General features: G+C 37.8%; 1 protein-coding gene across 5 annotated transcripts in view; it reads right to left on the reverse strand.

Annotated features, from left to right (window-relative positions):
* The window catches only part of LOC124165942 (band 4.1-like protein 4A), an 868,424-nt gene that overhangs the window by 28,736 nt on the left and 819,441 nt on the right, over positions 1-20,247 (reverse strand). For all 5 annotated transcript variants that reach the window (XM_046543480.1, XM_046543483.1, XM_046543479.1 and 2 more), the window contains exon 8: positions 19,951-20,038. In XM_046543480.1, coding sequence (XP_046399436.1) covers positions 19,951-20,038 — 88 coding nt within the window. The remainder of the gene's footprint in view (positions 1-19,950; positions 20,039-20,247) is intronic.

A 20,247-nucleotide genomic window follows, 5' to 3' on the forward strand; every position in this document is an offset into this window, starting at 1 on the left:
AAGAAACATCTGGAAAAATACACATATTGCTAAGTTTTCATCTTCTAAGGATACTGTGACTGTTTTTTTACACTATAGGAAACCGATGAATCATCTTTGAGATATGCTCCATAATCGATTTCTTAGCTTTCATCATTAACCTCTGTTGATTCTCTTTTTTATGAATCAAAGAATATGGTTGGAATGTACATATCGTTCTTTTTATTTCAAAATCGGCGGTAAAAATATCGCCCATGCAAACCGCCATTCTCAATATATTGACGGATTTTCCGGAATTCAGTGGAGGTTTTGGAAAACGTAAGGCGGAGATATTATTATTTGCTTTTAAATGATCTCCTTTAATAGGAGCATGTCTTTACCTGCTGACTAATTGGTCACCGTTTTATTGGAAGGTAATCTAACATATAATTCTGATAACCTAACCGGTTTATGACTGCTGGTTTCACTACCACTGGTCATAAAATTAAACCAAGAAAGTCAGAGAAACAATATTGTTTCATTTTGTTGCTCCTGCGAAAAATTAGTGAGATAATTAATAAGAGTCTGGATAAAACTTGAGTTATTACTTCGAAAAAATCATTTTAACACATTTATACGTACATTTCTAGTTAACTTATTTTCTTTGGTTTTAACGAACTAGAGAACATTACTATGTACTACATTTTTATTCATATTTCATTCGTAGTTCTACACTAATTTTACTTCTTTATTTTTGCTTCATTACTATGTTCTAAACATCTATTAATACTTTACTCGCAGGGAACTATTTTTGCTCTTTATTTTTGATTAACATCTGGGGACTATATTTCCATTGCTATTTTACTCGCGAAACTAAAATAATTTTGCTCCTTTATTTTTTCCTCGGAAATGGAGGGCGGGTTCTCTTCGTCTCTTGAAGCGCGAGGGTAGAAAAATATACCGCCCTAGTTGTTCTTCCCGGAAAATATTAAAACCTGGCTCACGAGCGTAAACGCCGAGAAAACTTGGACGTCCTCCCCGGTAACCTGCACAGATGGAGCTTTTTGGGGGAAACTTAACTTTTCGCCGAGAACGAGAGAATTGAAATAAACAAAAAAAAAACACACCCCTAAAGTCTTTTCCGCTAAAGTGTTCTCCACGGGCGTGTTTTTAATGAGTCAGAGGGCGTTGGAGGGCATGTGTAGGGACAGAAAGACGGAAAGGTCCGCCGGGGCAAAGGAGGCCACGTTAGGCGACAAAACTCACGCGTTTGTGAAAGGGAGAGGTCGAGCGTGAGACTTTTCGCTGCCTCCCTTTGCCCAATCCGCCACTTCAAGATTCTTTGATGCGGGAGGAGAAAAAAGAGAAAAGAAAAATCTAGGAAAAGAGCGAAAAATGGAACGGGCGGAAAGAGAACGAAGGAAGAAGTGAGGGAACAGCAGATGAAGAGGGGAAAGAAATGCGAGGTGGGACAAAGAAAAGAGTGGGACGGGAAAAAGACTAGCGTGGAGCCGTATAATGATGGCACTGGACTACACCAGAATCAAAGGCTGTGAGTCAAGTGTGATACCTTTAAGGATGACCGAACAGCGATAGACGTTATAAAATAAGTAAATTTTAAGCAGAATACGTTCGCAGGTTTCCTCAGCATTGTATCGATGATAATATATACTTTAACATCAGATAATTTCCGTAAAAAATACACTAAAGCTTTAATGTAACCCCCAGAGTATCAAAATCTCAATTCCTATTTAAAATAAATAAATAAACATATATTTCAGAGGAAAAATATCTCTAGAGTTATATGACGTTCATCACTATCAGGGTATAACTTAAAAATTTCTCTATCCCTTATGTGAGTGTTATCCCTGCCAAAGATCCTGGAGGTGGCTCGCAGGGTATTCTGTAGATGCAGATGTTAATCTTTTTCAATTTTCGAGAGGATTTTGAAATTCATAATGGACTGGCTGTATTTGAGAGTGTGTTTAAATGGTTAGAGTGAATCAATTTTATACTACTTATACTAGCGGTTAACGACAGCGTAAACCAACTCAAGAATGAGTTCTATTACGATGGTTTAATACTTACACAATTACATAGGTCTCATACACATATTCATCCGTAATCTTAAAAGTTACACCCATTCCTCCGGCTAAAAATATTCGTCTTTCAACAGTCATCACTAAAAATTCTCGATAAAGATAAAGACCTTTTCGCACGCAGATATTAAAGAGAAGCATTGCTAAATTCGCATGCACAGCAGACGATGTAATGACTTGGGTAGCATCTAAGGCGGAAGGGCGTGAAATCCCCGTAGATGGGAGAGATAGTCCCAAGAGGTCCCTGCGAAGACAAGGACGGCGAGTGAGGATAAGGCGGACGGGCGCAAGGGGAGTATTCCCATTAGGGATCAACTTGGTGCTATCTGGCTCATTTTCTACGTGACCAATTTCGTTATGGGGGCTCTTCAACTTTCGCCTTATGCCCGATCCAATTCCTCGAAGTGGAAGCTGGCTGGACGAGAAAAGCAGCGTAAGATCTCAAGAGACGGGACAATGAAAGGGTATCTGTGATTTCCAAAGAGAATTTCAAGTAGATTCATCACATTATCGTAAATTCTGGATTTCTTCTCACAGGAGGCATATAAATGACGAGTCTCCAATTAGTTTTCACGAGAAAAAAGGAAATGGAAAATTAACGAGGGGATGATGGAAAGTCAACACCAATTCTCGAGTTAACACTATTTTACTCCAATTTCTATTTGCTCAAATGAATTAGACAAAAACATTGGAAAAATTGGTAATGTTTAGGCCATAAGTGGGGACAAATATTTTATAATGGCAGCCCTAATAAAAGTAAACGACATTTAAAAATCCTCTGGAGGAGTTTCCATCGTTAATACGTCATTCAAAACACAAAGGTACGTACTTTGGATTTCTGTCAATGCTGTGTCAATATTAACTTCACATTTGACACAATGAAGGACAAAATTAAAATGAGAGTATATATTAAGATAATTCAATTTCAGTGCACACGAATAAAATTTTCAATAGAAATTTTTTCCAGCAGTTTCATTCGGTGGTAGCAATTTCATGCAAATACTTGTTTTGACATTCGTTCTCGCATGGATTTTCTATTATCTTTTCTCAGGGAGCAAGATGGTGAGGTGCTTAACATACGTTACGACATATATCGAGAATGTATCGAATGTATTTATTAACATCATGCATGCATCTTACAATATTTACTTATATCACGTACGCATTTACCCTTGCCACGTATGTCATGACAACCCTCTTATCATTTATCGGAACAACGGCTTCCATACTCCTGATTCCACAGACTACACAGTTTTCTTCACGAAAAAATTTCGCAAAATATCTATTAAAATTTCGGGATTAAAAATTATACCTTGAAATGTTGTGTAGATAATGTTAAATTATGAGAACGAAAGATAGTAGAGATCAGGAAGGAAATTTTAAAAAATTTCGAAAATGTTATTCCGTTCTTTCCTCGTTAAAACCTCCTTGTTATCATCATTAATGCTCCACTGCAAACTGCAGTGCCGCGGCAGACAAAGAGTGTGTAAAATCATAAGCCCACCTTAAGCTCGAGAGGGTGACAATCCGAATTTACTCGTGGAGACGGGAAGGGATAACGAGAAAAATGCATCGTGAGAGGCATTGTTCCAGGGGTAATAAAGAGCGGAGAGGGTGCATTAGCCGCGCTAGAGAGGCCGCAATGAGTGGGGCTAATTAATGAGGGTAGAACTGAGAAGGAGATTGGGATGCGAAATTGATTCCTCTCTAACGAAGCACTCTCCAGGAGTCAACACTATTCTAGGGCCCTTGAGCCGAGCAAAGATTGTGCCCTGCACTCGTGGTGATGCGAGGAGAACGAGAGTGCATTGGTGTGATGCAGAAAATGCATTTGTGCATTTTCCCGAAAAAAGCCTCGAGCAAGGGTACGGCCAATGGTGAAGAACAAAGGTAAAGCTTTAATTTCCAGCAGGTAGACGATGAACGTGGCATTTTCCGGTGACTGGATTAGTGTTAACTGTATTGGCAGCCGATTCATACACGCTACTCATGGTGAGATAGAAGGAACCATCATTTCATCTTAATGATACATAAAGTAAATTCACAAAATTCCCTACTTCAAAGACTTTATTTACGCATCGTATCCAAAATATATGAGTGGGTTGGAAGCCAAGAGGCACAAGTGATTTTTTTCTCAACAGAGTTAGGTAAAGTTAATTGTTAGAATAAATACACAAAAACCTGGTTGCCAAGGGAAACCAGTGAGTCTCTGTTCTGTGCTGACATCGAGTGGAAAATCATATGCACTACTAAGTATCTAATTGATCTCGTTTGTTTTATATACCTAAGTTTTGTACCTAGCTCTGTATAGAAAAGAGAAATCACTTAAACCCCTTGGTTTCCAACCTTCCAAATTAAAAATTGGCTTTAAAGGACTTTTATTTTCTTGAATTATTCGCGACGATATATCGTCATTATTTACCCATTTACTGTTAAGTAGAGGACGTCATGAGCGGGTCACCGTCTCTAGGTTACTTCTAGACCTCTCGCATTTCCCTTAGGTGCTTTGTTGTTGTTTTCAATCTCGTGAGCAATTCCATCTCTCAATGAGCGATTCATAGAAAAATAACGAGCGATAACTCCAATAACGTCAGCAGCTCATGAAAATTTGGCGGCAAAGTTCGCGTTTTCTGAATTGAAAAATAGCTTAAAGGGAAAGATTACCCATACGTACCAAATAAATTTTCAACCCAGACCAATGGATCGACCAAATGAGTATTGAGGAAGTCCTAAGAAGATTAAGGTAGAAGAAAAACTTTACGAAAACCGGAATAAGAAGGCGAAATCGGCCATATTTCGAGGCATGATAGCCTAATGAAACAATCGTCAAAGGCAAAGTGGAACGCAAGAATGAAGGAGGAAGACCTCGAATAAAATATATGGAGCACGTAAAGAAGGATAGGTAAGAGAAAAAATACGTAGACGTGAAAAGAATAGCTGAAAGGAGAATTGAGTGGAGAGCTGCGTCAAACCAATCTTAGCATTGTTGACCAGTGATGATAGTGATGATGATGAGTAACTCATCCTCCCATTTCATCTACCGATATCTTTTTATCAATTGCGATTTTAGTTTTGGCTAAACGACCAGTTTCGATTAAGAAAGGATGAAGTAAGGGAATATAGAGAATGACAGGAAGAATTATAAAGCGAAAATATGCTAGATATCGTATCACCCCGAGAGGGACACCGAGCCCTCGGATTGGTCTCCACCAACCTTTGATCAGAAAACATATACATGGGGGACCGAACGTTTCTGACAGTAAGCGGAAGGGTAAGTTCGAAATACTGGAAGGGGTGAGCAACAGGCAAGCAGCCTGAGTGTAAGGACTTAATGGGTACCCGCCCCCCTGCCCACTGAAATGTTTCCCATGATGGCGACTGCCTGCGATAAATCAGCTCAGAAGACCGAAGAACATATATCCTCTGATCTATAGCGCTAGAAACCTTGTTTTTAGCTACAATGCAAAAAGTTCATACCTTCTAGATTTTTGGTTGCATTTGAATAGGCACAATTTTTTAAAGGAATCTCCTGGGAATTTTCTAGCAGGAGAAGACGGGACAACTTAGTTGGCTACAAGTGGGGGGGAAGAAAAGCATCGGACGGCCCCGAATGAGTTACTTAGGACAGATTATAAACGATTTAAAGAGAAGAAATACGTTGCTATGAAAAGGCTAGCGGATAGGAGAGATGAATGGAGAGCCGCGTCAAATCAATCTTAGGATTGTTGGCTAATGATGATGAAGAGGGGTACATTAAGAATATCTAAAATTCAAATACGAGTGCATTTATCACTCGAATTACACAAAGATTTTTTCGAAATTGGAACAATTAATGAATGCCACCAGAGATCTAAAGTCTGAAATAAAAAAAAGGAAAACTGGCGTATTTCATGATCGAATTCCTGCGGAGATAAAGCTACCATTACTCGGCTTTTTCAGTAGTAGCAAACGATGACTTTCAGCACTAGATAAACGACTTTTGTAGCTCATTTAATTCAAAGTATGGATTTACTTTGCGAGAAATTTGACAGAAAATTATCAGTATAGGCATCCACACATTACCGAAGCAAATTTCCGTAAAAAAATAAATAAATCGGGTGGAAATTGAAGTATTACACATACCGCTTTGCGCAGCTTTAGCGCAGGGTTGAGGTTCTCAACCGGTTGTGGCTTCTTGGAAGTCCTTTCCTCCCTCGCGTTGCCATCCTTGATAGACCGCGATGGCCTAACACCTAGTATCATGAGCCACGGTATAATTACCGTGAGAATTAAAGAACCTGGATAGCGTAGTGGTCTGTGCATTGGCCCGGAAAGCCAAAGGTCCGTAGTTTGATTCCCGGTCCAAGGGAATTTTTTCTCGTGCAATTCTTGTAAATCAGGTGAATTTCAGGAAAACATTCCAATGAAGATAAAGCCATAATAACTATGGTCTTTTCAGGAGAAACAAACGAATCTTTCAGAACTTTATAAATGATATTATTTAACTCATTTGATTTAAAGCATGGATTACCTATGCGAGCAAGTATAGAGCAAATTATCAGAATAGGCGACCCAAACATTACCGAATCAAATTTTCGGCTATGTGCCTGGTGAGCAACGGAAAGCTTGAAGCGAAGAGTGCAAGGGACTGAAAAAGGGGAAGGGTGTGGAGGAGAGGTGGGAAGGGAACGTGAGAAGTGCGTCATGCCGTATCGAGTACGTACGAATCCTTCAAAGAGAGAAAAAAACCTACGGCTGCTCCCGAACAAGACGCCAGCCGACCCTTGTTCCTCGCAAGGCGGCGAACGGATTGTGAGAGAACGCTAGGGTTGTTGATAGGGGAAGGGTCGAAATCACCGGTGTGGAACAAAATATACTGGCGGGATTTTAAGGGATCGAGAAAATAAACTTTTTTCCCGATCAGCAGCGCGGAGCTCAAACTACGGTAAACGAAGTAATTCGAGCATACTTCTCTGGCAATGTTATGCTTGGTTCGAATCAAGTTTGCAAATCGCCTAGGAAATGGAGCCATTCACTCAAACTCGAAAGCGCAATTAATTATAAAGAGTTCGGTAGATGGAAATCAAAGTGATAGTTACGACATAAAAAAAAAACTTCCCCATCTAACGATTCTTGGGAAAGCTAAAAAATTGATAACGCTGAAGTTAGCGCCCATTTTTCACGAATCATCAGATTTCCGGTTCATTTTAGGGACACTTCCAGCCCAAGTGTGTGCCACTATTAATTCACCACCTTAAATTTAATTTTAATTCTTCATCACACTTCAATTTCAAAGGTTTTGGTGCACATTCAAGTCGCGTGAAAATGAAATATTTTTGAAACAGCGCAAATTACTTAACATGGATATTATCAATAACTTACAGAGAATCCAGAAGCATCTATTCTCGTTATTCAACTCGCGTCCAATCTAAGAGAGGACACCATGTTTCTTGTGACTCAAGTTTACTTTTTAAACATTTTAACAAAATTATGAACGAAACGTAACCTCTTTCACACTGTTGTGGAGATTATAAATATTTCGTCACAAAAGTGAGTATACCCCCTCATAGGGATGAATGCATGTATTTATATAGCATTACTTCACTGGCCAAGAACTTGATGCACTGTGGGTTGAAATTTAAAGTCGTAAAAAAATAAAAAAATATACCGCAATCACTGGAAACCTTTCTGTTAGAGGTTTTTTGTACCGTTAGTAACGAATTTCTCTAATTAATTTAGGGGATAATTATTTGAACAGCGCATGCTGAATGTGACATATTACATATATTTACTCCTTGCCACAATTTTTCTGTTGATCATGCCGAAAGGGCAAATGAGCGCATTTGATTTCGCTATTATTCTTTTGAGGGAAAAACGGATGAGTCTCCGCTTATGTTGAAAAAAAAAATTATCATTTGGATGCATTATTATGTCATATTCTATATTATTCAGATGGCAAAATATGGAAAAAGCTAACGGCTTACCGTAAAATATTTCCACGCTACCTCATTCCCATAACCTATCGCTGTTCCCCATTCACCCTGCGTCCTCCGAAAGAGGAAGGGGGAGAGAAAGAAATCTACCCCCCCCCCAATCCCTTTGATTCGCAGCTCTTTCATCTGGCGACGCGCTAATTGATCCGCCCTCCGCCAACACCGAGACAGAGAAACCCCGTCCCCTTGCACCCTTTTCCTTTGATTCCCTTCTCCCCCTCGTCCACGCATCCCCTCGCGTCATCGCGAACACCCTCTGCCACACTTCTTCGCTCTTCACTATCGTCGCTCCTTTTACATCTTCATCCGACCGCTGCTCACCCTCCCGGTAGGGCGCGAGGGCTTTTCTCAACTTCATTGTGGTACGATTTTATAGACTCAATTTCCACAGGTGTGCTCGTCTACGAAGTCGGAGGGAACGTAATATAAGCTTGGATCCGAACCAGGAGTAATCTCGGCCTTCCCTTGACAACGCGCGTGGGGTAGATCAAAGGCAAAATTAATTTTATTTCAACCAAAATATTTAAGGATACATTTTTATGGATAAAAAGAAGGGATGGAATGGCAATCCAGAAGATACAATTTCTTGATCTTTGGGTGTGCCATTCCTAGCATAAATTGGTTACAGTGCAACACCTTTCATGTACAGCAAGGAAATTAAAATATTTTCATGCTCAATACTAACATAAATTTGCTACACTTAGAAGGGAAATGAGTAGGAAATATTACAATTCACAAGATACAGACGACGAAAAAGGAGCAATCACACGATTAATGAATATTCTATCCAAAGTTCTTCACAAGCCCTAAATCCGCTGAAAATCCACAACTAAAAACATGTGTCGTTTTGCCGCACAATTTAGGATCAACTTTGATGGGTGGGGGATATCTTCCACCAATAGCAGAATTAGAATCAATTCATGACCATTTTTAACATAAATGGAAAACGCTATCAGCAAAGTGGATGTTAGCTATCATCAGAAGAGAGGCCACACACATCTCAATGCATAACGAATGATTCCAAAATATCACTTCTATCTGCGAGCAAACCGAAGGGATTCGCCATACTTGACTGGTTTTGTTTGTCAACGACATCACGGCATCTCAAACTCCCAGAGAGTGAATCACAAAATAAGACCGTATGCAAAATGAGCAGCGGAGAAAGGAATAAAAAAAGAACACTTCTCTATGGCACTTTGCCCGACTGAGTACAGAAGATGTCCTGATAGAATCAGCTGAACCATAGCCTCGGCTTGACTAGAAGGAATTCCAGCAATTACGAGGAGCGTAAAGGAAATGCTTATCATTGTGTGTGTCAGAGGAAGAAAAGACTCCTGACGTGGAAACGGGGAAAAAAGAGAGAAGAAATATGTATTTCTTCGAATAAAGGGAGTCTTGCGAATCCAAAAACGAGAAATACGAGCGCTTCCATAACAACGGTGAAAGTTCCCAAACAATCCCTTCAGGCACTCCTTCATCCCCCTTCACAACGACTTAACTTGGCGTAACTCGGCTTATTCTGAACCAGATAAAGAAACAACGCATACCGTCAATAATAATCAATAATAATAACAATCAACGCATCAATCATTGAATTTCCAACGCAATCCTCTGTTTAAGAACTCTAATATACTACCCTTGAGGAATTTCTTTATTTGCAAGGTTTTGTGAATTTTTTATAACCGGAATAGTACACTAATTAAGTTCAAGGCTTAAGAATGAATTATAAGATTGAATATATGAATTATTTGGAACCAAAAATATTTCGCTCACTACCACCGAGTGTGACAAAATAAGAAGTAAAATGAAGTTCATGAATCAGTAAGAAATTGGATGCTTGAATGTAATAAAGTTTGAGTTTTTGCTCACTTTTTTGGAACACGAGAGCCGGCGCCAACACATGAGGAGAGACGGAAGGATGTTGTGAAGTGTTGCAGTTTTTTTTCTTTCTTTGTATACTTAATTTCCATTTTTGGAAACTATTTTTGTTATGAGTTTTGCATGTCTGCTTTATGTATGTATATTTTGTTTTTGCACTCCAGCAGTCGGGTGTAAGAATAAAAAAAGAGAAAAAATGTATGTAGCACAGACCTATTTGAAATTTGGGATTATTTATTAATGAGTAAGACGGCAACTCTAAAGCGAGGCGAAAGTCTCAAAGGGTGTCCAATCCAAATCTTTGTTTATACATAATTCATAGATAATTTGTATTATGAGAAATTAAAATTATTAGTATCATTGATTGTAGAGGATTCACAATGGTTTTCATGTCTCTCGAGACAAAACTATCTTCCTTACTACAGGCAGAGAATTTGAGATTTTCTCAAATATTGAGAAATCGCCACAGGACATTTTAATATTATACTTATTCATTCACCGTACAAAGCGCTTCCACCCACGGAGCAATCACTAGGTGGGGAAAAGAATGACTGTATTTCAACTATAAATTTAACTTTCAGCTTTGACCTTGCACGACATCGACTCCGATTCTGTTCATATTGTTCTATTTGGATTTACGCCCCGAATCTGCACGCATTTGCTCAATTGGATCTGTGCCTTTTTAAGTTGCTGTGAACAAAAGAAGACTCTTCACAGATTTCTCTTCTACAGCTACGCTTAGTTAAGCCAAGATTACGGAAGAAGCCTTGGTCGCTATACATTCCATGCAAGTGTGGAAAATTACTAAGGAGTATATCTTCAATTGCTTCCGAGTGAACTTTGTGTAATTGTCTCATGGCTAAATTACTTAATATATTGATAACTTTTTCAATTCCATACTCGATGCAAGTGTGGAAAATTACTAAGAAGTATATCTTCAATTGCTTGCAAGTGAACTTTGTGTAATTGTCTCATGGCTAAATTACTTAATATATTGATAACTTTTTCAATTCCATACTAATCTATTTGGTTATTTATATGATATTATTTCTTCATGATAAAGACACGGAAGTGCTGCAATCAGTCGAGATTTTACCAGGAAAAGGTGTGAGTAATAGTAAAAGCTATCGGTGTATACATTCAGCTATTAAAGAAGTGTTTTCTTCCATAACCATGATTGAGATATTACACTAGATAAAACTCGAGTCTATCGCTTCCATTTGTGAAGTTAAGTCCACTTAAGCTGTTGTGACCAAGGATGTTTTTTTATTATAAAGGAAAGACACCAAATCACTGGAAAAACAAGCCGTCATTTCCACAAAAATCAAGGCGCGTATCCTTTTCTTCCTGCGGTGACAAAAACACGCATTTCTTCCTCGCCTTCCTTCCGACACCATCCTTCCAAAAATCCTCATCATGTATATATAACCCACCGCAGGCGCCTTTCGACGCATCTTCGACATTTCTCAACTCCTACACTCGCGGCGAACAAACAAATTAAGAAAAAAACGAGCAAAAAACCTTTTTAAACCCTTAAAAATATTCTTCCCTTTTTCCCCAAAACCACCACTACCACCTTCATCCACTCAAAAATATAAAAAAAACCTCCTATTTTTCCCCTTTTAATCTTTCGACGAATTCGGTTTTATTTCCGTGGGAGTAGTAACCCCCCTCTCCACTCCCCAACAAGTCCCTTCTGTTTCACTGAGCCGTTCCCCAACCCGTACCCCGCGAAAGGAAAAGGGTAAGTCACACCCCATACCCCCACGGTATTCTTCCACATCCTAGCCCCACACTCCAACCTCTCCTCTTCCCTCGAGCATAACGCCGCAATTTTAATTGTCCGGTGATCACAGGCTCGGTTGCCGCCCGTTACGAAAAAAACGGGGGTGGCTATGTGTTTCTGGGTTGTGGTGAGGGGGTTTTTGAGGCAGAAACAGGAGATGGGGGAGAGATGGAGGGGTGGGAAAGATAATAAAGGGAAGGAAACGCGAAGACAGGATTAACAGGGTTGGGGGTGTCAGAATTTATGGAAGAGGGGTGGGATCTTTGATGAACTGAGAGAAACGGATGATTTTAACATAATGGCATTGGTTTACTTCTGTAGAATAACGTCTAATACGTAGGAAAAATAAGTATGATTCACACCATTGCTTCTGGTACTTATAATGCGGTCTGAGTAACTAAAAAATTGATTAACTTGTATATGTAATTGATGAACCAATGTTTCCGAACAAGGCTAACAGTACAGCGCTGGATGATTTTCGCATTCCATCCGCGTTATCAACACGTTTCTCCTATTTTGGTGGATTCGTCCTCAAGATAGGCTGCCGAGTTGAATTCAGCCAGGCTTGTTATGTATTATCAACAATGTAACACAAGAAAGATTCGTCATAGAGTCCATCTGTACTGCCAATGTATCGCACTGTGAAATAATGTATAAGGAACAATATTGCAATTTTTTTGAATGCAAGTTTACATTATAGCTAAGCAGACAATGCCTTGACGTTTTGGTAAAGAAATTGTTTCCTAATTAATTACATAAAAAGTGAATAAAACTTAATTATTTAGTATAGCCGAAGTGCCCAAAGCGTTTCATAATCAAATGGCTATCTTGAATGTAAACACTATGCAATAAAATATAATATATATTTTCCATTTACTAATGCACCGTTATCCATTTTCTATTATATGTTCCCATACCTTTCTCTCCCTACCTATGAATATATATTGGTATTTTTGCACTTAAAGCGTTGTATGAATGAATGAAGGAAAATATATCATATATTTAATACAATAATAAAACATATGCGGAAAACGATGACTTTTTAATATTATTACAAGTTAATTAGGGTATTGATAATCGATATTAGAACTAACTGTTGTTTTCTCAATTGGATATATAAACGGGTAAACGGCATTATTCTATATTACGTTTTAACAATTAAAGGAAGACGTCTATATAACGCTTTAACCAGATAGATGTTTTAGAGGTAATGCTAATTTGCGAGCTGAGGAATAATAAATGAAATAACTGGATAGTGAGTATCTCACTTTTAATCATCCATGTAAAATAAGATTGAAAATGGCAACGAGTAGTTAGATAAAAGGACCTGTCAATGACGAGACCTCATTGAAATTTATGGAGATTCTTAATGAGCACGCACAAAAGAGTTTCCGATGTACTCCAATTATGGGATGTATCTCATTTCCCATCGAACAAAAAAAAATCGGAGAGTAATTTGGCTTCTCTAAAATCACGATCTTCTGACAGAAAATGAAGAGGGGGTGCAGTAATTGAGAGAAAATGTGCGTCAGAGCATGACAAGGAGAAGTTCTTAATCCCACGGTTGCAAAATTAGATAGATAGATACAGAAATATTGATTGTTCACGAAAAATCCGTAAGGACAAAAAAATCATCGATAATTACAACAACGAACTCTTCAAATTATAAAATGCCTATTTATGTCTTCCTATTGCATATCATAACAAATGTATATACCTACTCAAAAAAAGGGAAATGGATTTTCATACCAAGGCGGATTTGATACAACGGAAAAATGTCATGTATACTAACTTAAGAAATAACAAAATAGTACCGTGAGTAAAGGGTCACAATAATATACCAATACATAAAATTTGAAAAAAAATGCAACACAAGAAAATTTGAAATACATATTAGGATTCACTGAGTATGAAGTGATTGTAATAACCTGCCAGTTTACCTTCTCCATTATTGCTACATAAAAAAGTGTAGACAACGTATAAGCACATGGAAAATGTACTTTTCATTAAGAGAATATACACCCACTCAATGATAAGAAATCATTAAGAGGACGGATCACTCCCTCTCCAACGGGTGTATTTTGTCTTATGTTATCGCTGTGTTACTATTTTAAAACTAATGTTATTGAATTGAAATTTTGAGCCTACTTACAGAAGACCCTAGCCTACATTTTTTTAAAATCTTAAATATGAAATTACACTTAATGTTTTTCGTTATGTCCTGAAAATCCCAAGACGGAAAGCTAAAATTTTAAAAGAATAGTAGGACAGAAAAAAAGCAAAATTCGAACAATTGAGTTGGAATTATACAGTTTCTTAAGACAGGAAATAAATTGAAAAAACTCAAAACGAAAGTATAAGAGCCCGTGATGAAATATAATCACCAATCGTATTATAATTTCCACACTTAAATATTTACTTAACTCCACTACCGACCATGGTATCGACACTCCACTTGGGCTCTACTTGAAATGGCATAGAGTGCGGAAACGGTATCGGAGTTGTATATTAAAGTATGGAAATTATAATACAATTACTGATTATATTTTATCGTGGAGATATCGCATTTCCACCACGTCAATTCTGAAATGATTTCATATGCAAGAGCCCGTACTGCAAGCATGAGCGAGTGAGAAATGGAAGAAACACAAAGTATCTCAAATTACACCATTTTCCGCTAGAAAAAAGTGCTGTCAACGACGCGAAGTACGTGCAATAATATTGGAATAGGGCCTTCATATGATGTTTACTCAAGATCAAGTGTCACAATAATTTTCAAGAGCTAAAGAGTAGGTGGAGTAGCGCCGACGGTGAGGGTATGAAGGGTAACTCGGATAAGGAAAGACGGGAAAAGAATACACTTAAGAAAGCGATCAACGAGCGTAGAAGATGAGATTGCGGCAATATCAACTGCATTCCAGCAGTACTCAAGCATGGATACTCGCGCAGGAAGCAAATATTAATAATCATCATGAATATATTAAATGGACTTAGCTCCTTGAAGTGGCAGCGAAGAATCTTTTTCTCCGACTAGCTTACTCACAAAGTCACTCACGTGAAGAAAGCTGGTATTGAATATGCCATGGATGAATAGCAAAAAGTAGCTGCACAATGTATGCAAGGCGGACAAGAGAACAGACGGAAGTCATGGGAAACTCTTGACATTTAGTTTTTCTTATTTTAACAACATTTTTTTCTATCAGTGAGATGCTCCGTCCAATGGCCATGATCAACATAACGCCACTTGGAGACTGAATACACGAACGGAATAAACTTGAAAATAAGTAGCAATGACTGATGACTAATTCCTGATTAACTTTGTTGGAAGTACGACCATTTTCCAATTAAGGAAATCAAACAAACTTCAAATTTCTACTTGACTAAGAAATGTCAATATATTAAGTAAGAAACCAAATGAAAAAGCATGATTACCACAGTAAAAATGTCTTACTTCCTTGAAAAACCTGAAAGGGAACCACTGACTTTAGGAATTCCGGGTCACTATTCTAATTGGTATGTACCTACCAATTAGACCACTATCACACCTATGATTCTAAATGCCTGTGACAATTTAATTACCGTAAATCCTAAAATAAATGATAATTCGATTACCGGTCCACGAAAATGTGGATTTAATTTAAGGAAAATAAACGCGCAGTATCTTAAGGGTGGAAGCTTATTTATCGCAGAGCAACCCTTATTTGCCCAAATTCAAGCCTTTCAGAAGCGATTTTTCGTTTACCTATCACCTGAATCCGCAGAACTTGCACCGATGTAATCACAGTGTCCAATGGATCTGAAGCGTACGTAATTTGAATACAGAAATGTCTAATAAAGAATATAAATGCATCATCTTATGTAAAATAGGCGGTGACGTAATCAGAAAGCTCTCGAGTAGGCAACACACACGCAAAAATGGTTTTATTTATGGCAGTTGCAGCCATACTAGTGGTATATAATGAGAGATTCAAGTTACAGCTGGAAGGTTGCAATAGCTATAATAGACTCTGGAAGGGAAGAAAAGGAGTGCATAGAACAAAATACACAGAATAAAAAAAGATTTAAACAGTTCCTCGAATACCATAAAATTAAAATGAAAAGTATACTGAGCATAAGCACTTCGTGGACGAATTGCTTTAAATCATATATCTTTTTTTCCTCCTTTTCATCAATTCCAATGGGGATACTTGACATCGTAGCGTAGTCAATTGTGTGGATAATATACGAAGGAAATGAGAATATTTAATACCGCAGTACACGTCTAAAGAAACCAGTCGTTCTAAGTTAGAATACCGTGTCAAATTTTGCGAGTATTTACACCCTATTTAATGGTATGATCCAATAACTCCTCCCATTCTCAGACAGGACAATAAGCAGCTCTTGGCTAAACGCTGTGCATACAAGGACTTAATTCATTCATTTCTACAGAAACGGACGAGGTTAAGGCCAGAGAGGAATTGAATCAGTTCATTAGATCTCGTTTCGCCATAAACAATATGAATGACGTTCACAAGAGAGCTTTTTATTTGTTCGTTTATTTCCCCACACGTCAGAGGTCTTGATGAGTGGTCACGAACCACGCCAGGACATTGCATTTTGCACGCACTCTAAATGTAACAGCTCCAGCTCCTCCCTTTTGTCCCCGTCCTGCCTCCCATTATTTATTTCCTATTAGTTTCGGAATACCTCTCGATTCTACTGAGAATATACGCGTCTACTTGGGAACTGTAGGGGAGTTTGGACATAAGTACTTCCACTACGAGCGAATGAGCCAAGAGGGGACACTTCATTTGCATCCTTGGGGAATTCCATCCTTTGAAAAATAGGCATGAATCCTGTTCAGCTTTTGTCGCAACACGTTCTTATACCAACAGAACATTAAAATGAAATATTATACCTACTCTAGAAACAATATTTATGCGTAAAAAAATTCTGGCATGACATTAAACACCGGAGACTTAATATAAGTAAATAACGTGCTAATATTTTATTTTATTCAGGGACACATTTCATCATTGAGATACAAAGGTCGAAGGAACGGAAAATCCTTCAAATTCACATTTAAAATTTAAATTACCTCATTGGTGAAAGAAAAACAATAATCGAGCGACCTGGTGTTAGTTCGAAATGCAGCATTGGGAGCAGCAGGAAAAATAGTTTATTTTTCAATGTCCTATAATATATTTGACAAAACAAAAATGCTTGGCGTCAACATTCAATAAAATTAATGCTAAATAAACATGATTCTCTGTCGATTTTCACGATAGCCTTGAACGAGGAAACGAAAAGAGGTTTGAGACCCATTTACAAAAAACGTGATGAACTCATTTCTGAATTGCTTTGATATCTTGGGTAGTTCATGAAATTGTTTACATAACCGTTTGCTTTGTAAATTCGTATGGATGCCACTAGTAAGTCCTTTAAATAAATGGACCCAAATAATGATGTTTAGCTAATTATGAATTGTTAAAATTACAATTAATAGTATTGACTACTCTCTCGCATTAATAAATAGTACATCCGAGTGATTAAAAGCGTATTTTTTATTTTTGGTGCATTTTAAACTGTTTTTGGAAAAGCGATTGGTTTTAAACATTTTTGATTAATATTTTAGGGGTAAATTATACAATCAATTGAAATAGAGCAGTTAAAGAAATTACTGCCAAAAAAAGTATAACTAACGCCATCTAGTGAGACAATTTAAAACTATATTTATGGAATATAGAAATTTAGTTAATTAATTTTAACAAGGAACAAATTTTAAAATTTCTAATAACTGAATATAATATTGTCATCATAAACAAGCATGTTTGCAAAATTTCTAGCCGATCAGACGATGGGACGTAGAATGAAAATCAATTGCAAGATTCTATCGATAAGCAGACGAAGCAACTATAGAAAAAGGGTGTAAAAATGAGGTTCAAGTCAGTGAATCCGAGGACTAAAGAGATTGATAATAATTTGATTAACGTTCATTTACTAGACGCATACGCCCGACGACAAAAACAGATAAAGAGAGTTTTGAGGACGAATGAGTTCGTCCTCGCAAATGTCAAGTTTTTTTTCAACCGTGGCACAGAGACATTATAATGAAGCAGTCGCAAGGAACGGGCAGGATATACGATTCGAATGTTTCCTATTGAGCGAAGCGTGTGATTTCAACCGCAGCGTTTGATCCATTTAAATCTACGCTCTATGTGTTTGGGCATCAAAGATTCCCAAGGACGCGGATGACACCTGTGGCGACTGAAAATTTATTAATACGACACGAAGTTAGTTAGTATACCTGTAAACTGCAAAGAGCACAGATTTTAGAGTGGATGTCTAGAGGTAAAATGAGTACAACCGAAAATATCCTTGTTTGAATCAACATATGGCACTTTAAAAGAACGATGGAGATCAAAGGACCATTCGAGTGAGTAATGAATGAGCAAGTCGTAGGCAAAAGGCTTCTTCAAAGGCTTAGAGGACGGGAAGAGAGGCCAAAGATGGTCCCAATACAGTTTCATAGAAAAACCCATTTTTGATGTGGTAGAGAATAATGACGTAAATATTTAAGGGAGGCTGATAGTGAAATAACGGGGAGACATTGCATTTCGTTATTAAACTTAGGAATAAATCGCGATAAAATGAAGACAAAAAGAATGAAATAAGGTTTTTATAGGAAAGCATTTTAGAAGGTAATATTTTACAAACTAAGTATTTACTGCTTCAAACACGATTTATTCGCTAATATTCAAACTCGATGATATAAAATATTATGCTCCGAATGAGTAAGCATCAAAATTCTTTGAAAATCTAAACTCTAGACACAGCGGAAAGTATTTTTGAACCTTTAACAAGGGATATGATTAAACAACTGCTTTGTCAACTTCTCGGATTTTTTCCTGATGATGGAAGTAATAATGAATTATATCCACACAACGTTTATTTATCCCAACCGGTTACGATACTTACTGTGTCATTGTCAAGGTTATAATTCCTTGGGCTGAATACTAAAACTTAGGATAAGTACCGGGTAAAATAAACTCTTGAAAAATAAATAAGCTTACAATATAACGATAGTAGGTATATAATATAAAATAATGTAATACGATTTCTAGTGAGAAGTACCTTTTCCGGCCACCATGAGCACTGGGTGGAGATATTAAATTCCTATTACGGCACGTTGAAACAAGGGGTCTGAGTATGAGGGAGCTCACGCCCTTTATTTGGTAGCTCTATCCGCCTCTCAGCTTATTCCCAGCTAATTATTTAACGAGTGGCGCAGAAGGATTTCCGGACGCAGAGAGAGCAAACACGCCCTGGCATGGAGCTAAGTGATGAGTTTGAGGAATGACCGGCAATCACGTGACAAACGCATTGGGCGTGTCTCCGGCAGCGGGCGGGGATTACCGTTGCCATTCGCTACGCACGAGGCGCGTGCACTCGTGTGTGGGAAGCAACGCACGATGCTCCCAACCCCGGGGACCCATCACGAAGGCAATCCGAGGTGAGTGGGACGAAACGCTTGCTTCCCGGGGAAAGAAAGATAGCCGAATGGCGTGAGGTGATGAAATACTAAAAACAAAAAAGAATCATTACACCAAAATGATGCAAGAGGTAGCCGGGAGAGCTAAGAGAGAGGCTTTGGGGACTTCATTCCTCTCCTCCAGAAATTTCTTCTTCATTGGCGTGTACCCGCGATGCATCTTCTGGGGGTTTATATGTACAATAGTTATTTTTTTAAATGAAATTCGGTCATTACTAAGAATTTAAATTTTGATTTCACCATTAGTTTTGAATTTGAGCATTTTGAATTGAATTAGAGAATACAATAAAAACCACTAAACACTAGCGAAGGTGTTTGGAGGTATTACGAGCCTCACTTAAATATCTTTATTAAAAAAAAATGTATTTATGGTCTATATCCTTAGTGATAGGGTGGCAAAAAATAAGAGAAAACTTGAAACTACATGAAAACACCGCGATCGTAATCAATGATGGAGTCTCAAGTATTTACATATTAAGTATCGCAATGATGTGGATGAGACGTAATAAAGAGGATTTTTTTTCTTTTCGAATTAAGAAGAATTATTTTTTTACACTGGAAGTGCTGGCAGGATTGATACATTCAAATTTCGCTAGTACGAGTATTATGAGTAATAGTATTACTATGGAAACATCAAAGCAAATTAACAATGATACGAAACCAAGGCGTCGATATGGACACTGTAAAATACGCAATCATCATTGAAAAAAGTATCAAAATTCTTACCAGTACAGGATGAAGGTCTACACCATACATGTCAAGCCACTTGACTTTCTCTAAATAGTTCAGCTCCGCAACCGCAGGGATTTGTCCACTATTAGAAAAAAAGATATACATAGTTTAAGGTGTAAAGTGATTATTCAATAGATAACCATTGTACCAAAAATGAAAGATGTTAGTTACAAATGAGAATGCAAATTTGATTACGATGTAACGGGAAAAGCACTCCTTGAAAATTTTACGGGATCGCAAATGCCCAAAACCCTGCGCTGGGATTTGATGCAGAGTCATTAATTCACAGTT

The sequence above is a fragment of the Ischnura elegans genome, chromosome 9, assembly GCF_921293095.1.
Source record: "Ischnura elegans chromosome 9, ioIscEleg1.1, whole genome shotgun sequence".
Lineage (NCBI taxonomy): Eukaryota > Metazoa > Arthropoda > Insecta > Odonata > Coenagrionidae > Ischnura > Ischnura elegans.